The sequence below is a fragment of the Poecilia mexicana genome, unplaced genomic scaffold, assembly GCF_051168715.1.
Source record: "Poecilia mexicana isolate PSO_F unplaced genomic scaffold, ASM5116871v1 scaffold_12, whole genome shotgun sequence".
NCBI lineage: Eukaryota > Metazoa > Chordata > Actinopteri > Cyprinodontiformes > Poeciliidae > Poecilia > Poecilia mexicana.
The window spans coordinates 670,635-683,233 of NW_028263381.1; the positions used below are offsets into that span (position 1 = coordinate 670,635).

At 38.7% G+C, this 12,599-nt stretch overlaps 1 protein-coding gene across 1 annotated transcript in view; it reads right to left on the reverse strand.

The window, feature by feature from the left end:
- Window positions 1-607: 607 nt before the first annotated feature.
- ythdc2 (YTH domain containing 2) overlaps window positions 608-12,599 on the reverse strand; it is a 44,073-nt gene continuing 32,081 nt past the window's right edge. The window contains exons 22-31 of the mRNA XM_015007228.2: window positions 11,682-11,808; window positions 11,006-11,211; window positions 8,989-9,178; window positions 5,762-5,853; window positions 4,761-4,880; window positions 4,520-4,671; window positions 3,183-3,342; window positions 2,614-2,823; window positions 1,694-1,876; window positions 608-1,234 (exon numbers count right to left, since the gene is read on the reverse strand). Coding sequence (XP_014862714.2) covers window positions 1,163-1,234; window positions 1,694-1,876; window positions 2,614-2,823; window positions 3,183-3,342; window positions 4,520-4,671; window positions 4,761-4,880; window positions 5,762-5,853; window positions 8,989-9,178; window positions 11,006-11,211; window positions 11,682-11,808 — 1,512 coding nt within the window. The 3' untranslated portion in view covers window positions 608-1,162. The remainder of the gene's footprint in view (window positions 1,235-1,693; window positions 1,877-2,613; window positions 2,824-3,182; window positions 3,343-4,519; window positions 4,672-4,760; window positions 4,881-5,761; window positions 5,854-8,988; window positions 9,179-11,005; window positions 11,212-11,681; window positions 11,809-12,599) is intronic.

Genomic DNA, 12,599 nt, shown 5'->3' on the forward strand with positions numbered 1-12,599 from the left:
TTTACAGTTTGGCCTATCTGGTAAAAGACGTGATCGGCTGTGGTCATAGTGGAACAACTGATTACTGGGGGCGTATTTGGTTTATTCTGTTTTACAATCATCCAATCTCAGTCCCTAGAAGACAGTGTCATACCTAGCAACAGGTGAACCACACCTTCTCACTAAGATGATTATGAATCAGTCTTACGCCAGGACTCTTCGGTAGGGACATTTTGGCTAAAATATGAGCTCTCTGAGAGGACTCTGATAATCTTTTAGAATATGGGCCCTGATTTTGAGGACAGATTTGAATAAATTTGACATATTGCTTATGTTAATATTGTAGCATTTAGCAAACAGAAATAATTTTCTTAATTCTAACTGAAGCTTACTCTGATTTCATTTCAGACAATGGAGAATAAAGGTACATCTGTCTTAACTCAGTGAAAGTAAATCCTTTGGATAATACTTCCTTATACTTGTGATGGGATTCGAGGAGAGATTGAACATCAGCATAATTATGTATTATACTCTGGCTCTTGGGGATAAAAGGACATTCATTCAATATTAGGACATCCCTAACAGGAAAGTTACATCTTTGAGGGAATAATAAGTCATAATTACAATACAGCATTTAAACAGATCTTTAATGAACAAATAAAGCAGACTTTGAATATTCTCACAAAAATAAGTAATGTGCTTTAAATAGAAACAAGTCAGTTGGATAAAAACAGGGCAATTACACCAATTAGAACAAGGCATAACATTGAAAAACAACAGCAAGAATAAGGTTGCTGTCAAATGACCATGAATCCTGTTTACATCTACAGAGCCACATTCTTTTTATTGTAAACTTATTGTACAAAGACCTTTTATAACAAATTTTGTTTCAAAAACACATCTAACAGAATGAGAAATTAATGAAGAGGTGATAACTAAAGTTTGAACTGAGAGCAGCACAGAGGAGACATTTCTCTGTGGAATGAGTCAGTTTTTCTGGTTATCAGGTCTGAACTGGTGGTGCAGGGCACTTCAGGTGGAATACAAATAAAAACATGGCACATGTACAACATTAGTGCTCTGAGTGCCCAATAAACATATTTCCTTCCATGGTCAGTAAGTTTGGGGGTTCCTATCCAGTCATAGAGTTAGAATACCTGTTAAGTTAATGAGGAGTCCAACATTAATGAAGCTGATTCCCAGAATTCCTCTCCCACAGAGACAGCAACTGGCTGCCAGCCTGAGGCTCCAACTCCTACACAACACAAAATATCCACATAATCACAACATCAGTTTTCATTTAATGGCATCTTTATGTTTGCTTCCTCTGATAAAGTTGTCAGTCAAACTCCAGTCCTTGAGGGCTGCAGTCCTGGAACATTTACATGTGTCCCTTATCCTACACTCTTGAATTAAATGGATAAACAGCATCACTAGAATGCAGACAGGTAATACAGAGCTCTGCTAATTAAATAATATTGGAGCCTGGTGTGAAGAAGCAGAGACGCATCTAAAAGTTGCAGGACATCAACTAGAGTTTGATACCACTGCTCTAACACAACCTAAGCCTTGGTAAAGAGAAACTGAGTGGTGTCAACCACCTCTTACTGTAAATCCCAACACTGCTTAATGTTTCTGGCAGTTCTGCCAGTCTGAGACGACAGAATCTGCAGCAAGCAGCTACAGTATGTTTGAGCTTATGATGCAGTCTCACCTGTCCATCCCTGCTGACTTGAACTCTCTTGTTGTCATTCCATGGGTTGAGAATGTGCTGGGTGAAGGGGAAGGGAAGACTCTCTTTATGGATCCACTCTACACTGAAAACTCCTCCGAGCCCCATGAAGCCCCAGTCCTGGCAGCTCTCCTGGCTGACGACAGATGTCATGCGAGCGTAGCCCTGCAAACCACACACCTTCAGTGGAATGCTTTTTGTAAAAAAAAAAAAAAAAACTTATTGCAATGCCATTTTCATATATCACATTTCTGGGACAATCTTCACAGTTATTTTGGACATATAACAATAAAATTTTTATTAATTTCTTTAAGTGACAGCATGCAGTCACTGAGGTGCTGGATACATTCCAGAAATGTTCCTGTTCTTAAAAAGTTTTAAAAATTAGAAAGCCTTAAAGGGGACATATCTTGAAAAATCCACATTTTTAGTCTTTGATACATTTTTTGCATACTTTGAGTGTGTAAGAGTGTAAAAATTAGAATTATTTTCTGTTCCCCTCCCTCACTCAGTTTTTCTCCTCTCCCTCCACTCAAACCTGGAATCAGTTAGCTCATCAGCTCAGATCTTTTGTTCAGCTCACAATCTCCATAGTATTTAAGCCTCTCTTTCTCACTCACTACTCGCCGGATCTTTTGTCTACTCCTATCACTCCCTCATGCTGCCCCGTGTTTTCCTCGCTAAATTATTTTTCCTATGGATTCTGGTTTTTGTGTTTTTTGCTGTGACTTCCTTTGCCTTTTGTAAATTTGTCTTTCCATATTCTTTACTAAATCTTCAAACTCACTGCCGGCCTCTGTCTCCTGCAAATGGATCCTACCACAAACTTCTACACAACATGACAGTCTCATATTCAAAGACATGTACAGAGTAGACCAATAATATCAACTGAAATCAGATACCTGGAAGTGTCCAGATCCCTGAACAGAGAAGATGAGAATTATGAAGCTATTTGCCAGGAAAGCTTGGGTGAGTTTGGTCTCGTTGCTCGGTGTAGTAGACCAGATGCCTTTCTGCTGAGAAATCTCTATGTTTCTGATGCTGTTACTCTTCATAATGAAGTATCGGACTGATGACACAGTTGGCTTCTGAGACACAGACTTTAAGACCAGCTGGGAACAAAACAAGTAAAACAACTCCTTTAAGCTCACACATTCCTCCTTTTATTGAGTATACATTTTACATTAGTGAATGAGGTTACAATGAGTAAAGTTTGTGTTGGAATATGGATGAAAATAAGATACTTTGTTTCAATTGGGGTAGGCAATTATGCTGGGGCTACATAAACAACTGCTGTCTTCTGGCAACAATAAACAGGTCCTCACCTCTTGCTCACTGAAATCCACACAGAATAAATATTTAGATGCCTGCTTGACATCTCATTTTTATATCTGGGACACTGAAGGACATCTTAAAGGACCAGATGTGGCCTGTGGGACATTAAATGTCCTGTGTAGTACCTATGTCCTACCTTTCCTGAGGGAGACTCGGGGGGCCCATCCAGAGTTACAGAGCAGGAAGAACTACTGGAGGAAGACGGATAATCCCACAGCTTCTTGATGGCCAGTGAGACTTCATCCCTGCTGTGGGAGTTAGTCTTCAGCAGGTCAGAAGACAGCATTCGACGAGGCCTGTGGGGAAGTAGTCAACTGTTGAAGAGGGCTAAAAAAATGGTAGGCAACTGTAAGGATTGATATTAATTGTAAATACTTTGAATACACTACTTTCTATCTGCCCTGGAGATAGACTTTTATAAAAGTAAAAAAAAGAACCAACACTGTAGAATACATGATGTGACTTCTTCTTCCCACTGTTTCTGCCACCCACCCTTGACCTTTTGTTTAATGACTGATTTGATTTCTCCTTTTGCTGAATGGTACCAATATATAAATTTAACTATTTTCTGTTGATTATTTTGCATATTTATCTGCCAACTAATTTTCTTTAATTCCTATATGTGATGGTATCCATGTAAAAATAACTAATAAACCCATTTCCTGAATTCTACATATTAATAATTTAATCTCTAATAAAAGCTCTCATCTGAAGTCTGAATAAATATTTGTTGAGGAATATAATAATGAACTTGAATCTGAACAAAATCCACTTCTTAATGGACGAACTTCCTCAATCTAAGATGACTCCCATCATGAATCCCCATTATTGTTATTTGAGTTTTTTAAAGCATCTGTATAAATTTGGACATAGCCGTAATACTTATTATCTAGATAAGATTGCACTGAATATGGGTCTGAAAGGTACTTTACATTTCTCCAACAAAATGAAATCAACAACACTATTAGATAACAGAGATGGATGAACTGGTGATTCAGGAACTGTTTGATATTTATGTGAGATAATCAGAATCCTTCAAAATGCCTCACTAGAACAGGTCTGTAGGGCAAAACTACAGTCCAGCCAAAAGAATCTCGTTTCTTTTTTCCTTTTCCCATCTAGGTTTTAAAAGCTCTTGACAAACTCAGCTTGCAGCAGGGCAACAGTGCAACCAACTGTGAAGCCCCCTGCACAATGATATGCAATGCTTGTTTTAAAGCCTTTAGAACAAATGTACATCATCATAAAGGTATGATGAAGCCCCTATATCCTACCTTCCTACACCAGCATGGTATATACATAAATAATTGAGAGCCCATCATAAATCAGAAAATTGTAGAATCTAAAGACCCAAAGCATGATTAGGTCATTTTATCACCATGAATAGAAAACTGAGAAAAAACAGAAAAATCAAATAAAAGAAGAGAAACCAGCACAAGACACTACCATGAAACATGATGGTTATTGGCCTACTTGTCACTTGTGTTATGAGAGGGCAGCTGGGGGCTGGCCTTGGAGTTCCTCCCTGACGACCTTGGCCCATCCTCTGATGTCATAGGCCTAGGCCTCTGACCAATCCCTGTAGGCTGCTGCAGGCCAGCTTCCTGCTCCTCAGCACCCAGCACCTGGAGCCAGTCAGCATTAATTGCAGGCATTAAACACAGGAATAATTCCCATCCAGAGGCAAACTACAATGATGAAGTTGAGCACATACAGACACTAAGGTCTGGATGACTGCCTCGTCCTGCTGAGACCAGGGTTTGGAAGGACAGCGGATCCTCTTTATAAACAAGTTCTGCCACTTCTGTCTGAGTTCAGACACCAGTGCTGCAGTCTGACAACAGTAGAGCCAACAGGAGATAAGCATAAGGACACATCTGTCAGAGGCTGGGTAATCTAAACAAACATGAAGATTACATGATGAGTCAGTAACAAAAGAAAATCTTCACAGAATGTTATGATAACATACATGAAGTTTGTCATCTTATGCATTGATTTCAAATTTTTAAAACAATAAGAAGAATTCATGATTATGCTGGATCATCCCTTCTGCCACATTTACATTTTGATTCACCAGACAAAACATTTCAGAAACTGATGAAACACATGAAAAACTCAACGCTACATGTAAAAGTTTTAAAAGCTGGTCTTAAGGCCTCGACATGCTTCATGTGAAGTGCTGAAACCGCTTCTCATTAATATAGAAAGGTGATGAAAATTGTGTGATTTTGTTTGTAGAGAGGCATCTGCCTGCTGAACTCAACATCAGGCCCAAGTCAAAGCATCTTGACAGAGCTCTGTGCGAAGTGTTGTCTGATTGTTCAGAAGTTTTTTGCTGTACTTACATTATGCAGATTATGTACTATTCTCCACTAAATTACTATGATAGTAAGACTGGTGGATGGTAATAACTCTTGGCTATAAACCATCCAGGAGTTAATAGCCAGGAAATTCATTGTTCACGGAAGAGGTTATCTGGAAAAAAGTGTGGCGCAAGCTCAGTCACCATTTCCTAAAAGCAAAATAGAGAATGTATGGAGGGAGGAGAGACCTCCTCAGAGAAAGGCATGATGTGTACTGAAGCAGGAGGGCTGTCCCACAGGTGGTCTGCACTCTTGCATAAAAGGTTGTGTGAATACAAACAGTTCGAAAACCATGACTGTGTGTCAGCTGTTTGGCTTTGGATAAAGTATGTCAGGTCCTTTATTTCTTCACCTCTCTCTCAAGCCCGAAGACAAGCCAGTCATCAATCTTTATCTCCACTAAGTCTTCTGTGTCACTGTCACTCATGTCATCCAGAGGATTTTCTGCAGAATAGAACACAGAAACCTGCTTAATTTGCAGGGGCAAGTTTCTAAAACATTTGATCTTTTTAGGATTAGGAAGAAATGTTGAAGATTTCATTAAGTAATTAACAAACAAATACCAAATCTAATAGTATTAAACACGTTTTATTATTATAAAACACAGCAAACTAATGGTGGTAGAGGGCCGCACTGGATTAACTCGGGGAATCTCATCTGTCCGTGTATCAATCAACTCCTAACCTCTTCTTTGTTCTGTCACAATTATTGATTTTTTAAATTTTTATTATGCTCCAAACTTTGCGAGGACTGACCCCCCATCTCACCCGCTGCCTCATACACACCGAGCCAGCAGCGTCACCTTCCCATTCATCCTTCATGACAGTCACTCCCACATCGACACGCCCACCACCAGGTGTCAAAGCCGCTGCTTCTGTCATATCAATAATTACTTATTTCATTCATATTGCTCTTATAGAGCCTCAGTGAAAACGTGTTTATTATTATTAACGCTTTGGTGCAAAAAACTGATTGAAAATCGATTTATTTACTGCATGTTTATGTCTGTTCAGGCTCAGATGGAACGGCACAGAAAGCAGCCCTTTAAACCATTCAGACACGAACACAATAGAGACACAATCAGATGACTTATTACCCCGCGATAATAACTCAATAGTCCATGGAAAAACCTTATAAGCTTGTATTAAAGCAGAAAGTACGGCTTCCACCGTAAAAAAGGCTTATAGTATCAATTATGCCTGAACTGATCAGTAGATTATTGAGAGGGAACGCAAAAGTTTTGCGAGGGAACGCAAAAGAAAAAAAAATCCCCATGTCCCCTGGGGGGCTCCGTACATAGTAACATCAACTATTAGTCGCATTTTATGCGGTTTAGTTAATATTCACCGTGAATCCAGATCCCATCACAAGTTAAGCAGATAAATGTATCTACATTTTTCTCGCAGTGACAAAAACCAACCCAATAAGTTTTAATAAATTAAATTAAGCGACCACACTTAAATTAACATCACTTCAACCCGCTGGGGTCTGGACGCACTTCCTCCTGGTTCCCATTTGCAGAAAAATCTGCGCTAATTCATCAGTCAGTTGGATCTGTCTGATCCAAACAGATCAACTGAACTCTGTGAGTGTTTTACCCTGTGCGGTCCGTTGTGCCCTTTTACCAGGATTTTTTTTTTTTTTTTTTTTGCTGGTTTCGCTTCTTCGAAACGGACAGATGTTACGTCTGCAGCTCCTCCAGAACTCCGCTCTCTTGGGTAACGTGCACCCAGGAGGCTCCATTTGTTAAATCCGCTGGATGAGTTACTTCCAGCGGTTTTTAATTCTTCGCAGTCCGCAGTGGTTGAGCAGCGCACTGCGCATGTTACAGTCTAATTAACTTTTGCATCGTCATTTATATCCTCAAGATGAACTGCCGGCTCCTCAAATGGATTAACACAGTAATGCATTCTCTTTAGTTTTCTCTGGTCTGCAATGGAGACTTGAATTTAACGCACCATTTCAACCAAAGGTTTGTAATGCGCTGCCTAACCAGACGCTCCAAAGCGTCCGGTCCATAACTCTTCAACACTCTGTCAGCTCCCGGTCAGAAAGACGCATTTAGTTCAGAGTCCATGAGATGATATTCAGAAAGGATGTTTTTAATTAATTGATTTCAGTTGCCTCTGAGACTAAATCTTTGCGTAAAGTCTATAATGTCTGCCCATGTGATTGTTTTTATTATTTGTTTGCTTACCTTTAAACACTGATTTAAATATTGTAATTTTTAAACTGAGCAGTAATTTTACATCTATGGAAACTCAAATGTAATATTTAAAACTCCAATACATAAAATCAGTTATTTAACAATATGAGGTGGTGTTTAATTTATATTTAACATTGTATTTTTATACATTAATGCTAGGGGTGCCCAAGTCTAGTTTTCCAGAGCTACCATCTGCAACTTTAGATGCATTCCTTCTCTAACACACCTGGACCATTGACTCATTATAAGCCTCTAAAGAACTGAATGAGGGAAGTCAACCTTTTGTCTGGGGTGTGTTTTAGCAGGGATGCACTCCTGATTTGTACCGTCAATGTGGCCCGTGGAGGGTGGCCAATATGCTGAAGTGGCCCTTGGTAAAATTGAGTTTGACACCCCTGTGCTACAGCATCTATCAAGGGGAACAGGAAAATAAAATCCCATTTTGCAGGGAAGCTTTGTCCCTAAAAGTACAGAAAAGAAATTACTCTAGAATTTATGTAATCTTGGACAGAAGAAAAATAAATGACTTATGTCGCAAGGTGAGGTTTGACATCTGTCACCTTGGTCTAGAATTGAAGGAAGCATTTTTAATTAATTGGATTTTGAAAAATGAACTTTTGTTGCTTTAAACTGTTCAAGCTGTAACCCAGCATATGGTGTACTTAGTTGTATGCTGAGAATCAGTGTGGTTCAGACTGTACTACACCTAATTCTTTTACAATGGCGGTTCTGATTTTACCAAATGAGGAAAATTCAATTGACATTAGTGTTCCATAAATATTAGAGAGGGGGGATTTCTGATTAGGGGCAAGAAATCGGTGGGTCAGCAAGGAAAGTTTCATCTTCTGGAAACAGTGATGATATACAGTGAGAAGGAGACAGGTTAAATTTTAAAGACAGCTCTGAAAAACTAAGAAAAAACATCTTTGTGAAAATCTCTCATAGTTTTAATATCTATCATGTCAAATCATATGTATGCGTTTGTCTTTGGCCACATTGATTACTGCAACAGTGACTTTACAGGTCTGCCTAGAAAGTCAGAGAGCTGCAGTTGATACAGAACACTGATGCTTACTCAATAAAACCAGGAAGATGGAGCACCTCACCGAGTTCTAATGTCGTTCCACTGTCTCCCTGGAGCTCAGAGATAGACTTTAAAATACTGTTGTATAAGTATGTATACATGTATGAAAGAATCAAGGCGACATTTCAGGTATGTTTTTGATAATGGAATAACATTATAAAATGATGTAGAGCTCAAAAAAGTCAATTTTACATTCTGTAATTCTGCCCCTTTAAAAAGGCTAAGTGTTTGTCCTATAAAAAATTAGATAAAAAAAAGATTTAAAAAAGTCTTTGACTGATTTACTTACCATTTCTTTTTTGAATAGCACTTTCATGGAGTGTGGAGCTGAGAAGTTTGGTACCACCTCCAAACATGGCCACTGTGATGGAGGTCACCAAGGAGCAACAGCGAACACTGGCCATCCTGTGACCTCTGCTCATCTCATCATAGATCAACCAGTCTGTGGGGAAGGTCTGACCTGATTTGGAGCTGTTGTTCTAAACACAATAAACACAAAGGATCATTTGCCTAAGAATCTTTTCTTTAACACAGTTCATCTCATAATCATAGAAAGAATGATTGACCAGTTTCAGACAAGCACATACTAACTCAAAAAAGTACAGTCTGATTAAAACAGCTGAATAGTAGGAAAGCTTTCAATAATAATGCTAGATATACAAAACCTATATGCACTTACCAAAGGTTGTGCTAGACCTTTTTGTTGTCTATCATTTTGACACTTTATGTAGTCTGTTGTGCAGAAATGCATTTGCTCAACATTATTTTTGCATGTAAAATGTGAGTTCATAACACTAGGAATTAACTGACAATTGCAACCACAGTTAAAACATCAAGGTGGTGGGGAAATGAAAGTGGGTTTCATTTATATCCATATGAAAGAGCCTTAAGCAGCCACAACAATCACCTTTTATATTTTCTACCAGCAGAAAAACTCATATTTTTAACTTGTTCTGAGGAAAGTTTTACCATATCAAAGCCTTTTTTGGACATTCCAATTTTGTATCCTTAGACAGGCAATGAATCATTCAGGTAACAAAAGGAAGTCTTGTGTTTATAAATGAATGGGGACAGAGAGGGAAGGGTAGCTTAAACAAGAATTGTTGGAAGAGGATCTAATTGGCAGATTGAATATTTAGATTTTTAAATTAATTTGGAGACGTCACTGACTGAGGGGAGTGTTAAAGTGAATTAGTAGGGACAACTGGAATTGGAACAGATTATATTAATCATATTATATTATGAAAGCAACAGTCGATAGAGGTTGCTGGTGGATATGTGTTATTTTTTAAGAAAAAAATGATAAAAGAATGTTACAAAAATCAGAGGGATACAGATGGGGAGGAAGTGAATCTAATAGTTTGGTCAGTGGTGGGATGTACTTAATTACAGTTTTCATGTATCTGTACTTTACTCAAGTAGATTTAATTGTGGGTACTTTCAATTTTTACTCCATTACATTTTACAGTACAGTAAGTATCTGTACTTTCAACTTAACTACATTTCTATGCAGCGTGGCGTTATACGTTACATTCAAGTCACATTGTGCTTTTTTTATTTGTTCATTAGTTCGAAAGTGACCAATGGCAAGAGGGGAATTGGTGCACTGAACAGCTGCAAAGCGAGAAAGTACAGTTGGACCCTCCCTCAAGAAGAGCAAGGCGGGTCTGTGGGAACTGCAGAATCATTAAAACCCAAAATGGAGTCCACCAAGGGTAGCCATCCAGAAGACCTGCACCAACCACAGCCTTATTTAAAAGATTTATTTGAGTTAACTGAGTCAAAAAACGACTCCTGGAGATTCCGGTGCCACCGTTGCCTCCCTGAAAGCATGAACTTCTAGTTTTCAAAAATCCACCGCTGAATCTGAAAAAAACATATCAAGGTAAGTTAAGTTGCTAAACGCTATCTGACTTTTGGGTGTGAAATTGATTTAGATTAGTGAAGTTTTATGTAATTCTGAGTGTATGTCTGATGGGGCGGATGGAAAATTTCTTGGTGTAGGAACAGAGCTGATGCTGCTCAGTCATGAAGTTGTAAGCGGATCTTATAAAGCTCTGTTGCAGAGTACTGGAGCAGTGATGGACCAAAAAGCAGGACAATGCAATTAACCTGAAAGTCATTTTCGCATCCATAGGGAGAACATGTCAACTCCATACAGAACTACCCCAAACTGGGATTCTAACCCAGGACTTTCTTGTTACAAGGCAACAGTGCTTTAAGCCTATTAACCTTAAACCTTAACCTTAAACTAGTTCACATGGAGTGGCTGCTCCATGTGAACTTGGGACAAATTAAATTCCTACCTCCTTCAACTGCAGCTGGCTCAGGACTGACGTAGGATGGAAATGAACCTTCTTCTCTCTGTTACTGGAGAGCAGAGAGGTCTTCTTGTTGACATGAACCATGTTTGGATACATTCCAGCCACCAGGGCTGCTTTCACGACAGCCCAGTTTTCAGAGTTCAGATTAACATCACGGATGTCGCTTCCCCCACGGGCGCGCACAAAACCTGGCCAACCAAAGAAAAGGCTCCATTAGCAAAAATAACCTAAGTGCTTATAAAATTTATAAATATTGCATATGTCAACATGACAGGGGCTAAAATACAAAGAAATGAAAAGGAGGAACATTTCTAAGGCAAACTATTGCCAATTCTGAATTTTTGATGTCCCTTCTCAAGTAAAGTCAAAAACGTTTGAAATTTTAAAACTAACTAATTATTTACTGTGTGAAACAGTTCCCCACAATAACACTACGACACCAAAGTTCAGATCACACAGTTCAACATAAATATACACATACACCATTAACTTAAGATCACACAATGATCTGAAGTGTTCCTAGAGAAGAGATGCAAAAAACCTCAAATTACACTAAGTATTTTAAGGATTTTTGCTGTCACTTTTCAGTGGTTTTCATTTGATTCTAACACTTTGCAGAGTATGAATAAAATGAGAGGAAAATAAAAGTCAAACTTACCAATAGCACGAAGTTGTCCTAACAGTTGTGTCCTCATGCCAAGAATCATGTCCATGGTAGACTGGGACAGGAAGTTCCTTTCACAGAAGGATCTCTCCCAGCCCTCACTGCGAGCTTTCTGCCATGCCTAACACAAGGGAGGTTTAAATATCTCCCACTGTGACATTCAGCTCAGCTTGACACATTTTCATCAAATTAGAGCAGAGATAGGAAAGATTACTAATAGTTGGTATGGTGGACCTCATCATTTCTCCAGGTAAGTTACCTGGATAACACGTTTGGGACAGTTTCTCTTTTCAACACACTTTTTGTTTGGTGTAATAAGTCTCCAAACAAGTTGAAGGGATAACATTACAGTGAAGTCATGAGTCATTGGTGGAAATCAATGACTCATTCAAAATGACATCTTGATGAAATTGTCATTTTGAATTTTGATTTGATGAAATTGAAATTTTAAATGTATCCCTTGACTCTAAGTCACATGACCCAAGTCCACATCTGTGTTGTTTCTGGAAGTTTTGTAACAAATAACCTCACTGACCTTCTACTCTTTACTGGCTGTCTTTGTTTGCCACAGTAGATGAGGAAGATTAAAACATTAGTTCTTCATTAGCTGCCTGCTTCACTGGTCAGCCGTGAAACAGTAGAGATGGAAAGCTGCAGCCTAACTGACATATTTAAAGGCTTCCAGGCATCGTGTGTTGTCTTAGTTTGGAAAAGATTCACTGCTCTGAATCACTCTCAAGCTTTTTGTAATAACATATGAGGTCCATTGTTCCTCTTCAGTTCAATAACATGTCTACTGTGATTTGATACATTTTGTGTGGGCTTGGTCATGTGTCTCTCAGAGACTTTACAGCAGACATAAGAACTTAACTTCAGCTCTTTCATGATTTAAAAAAAAAGAAAAATCACACA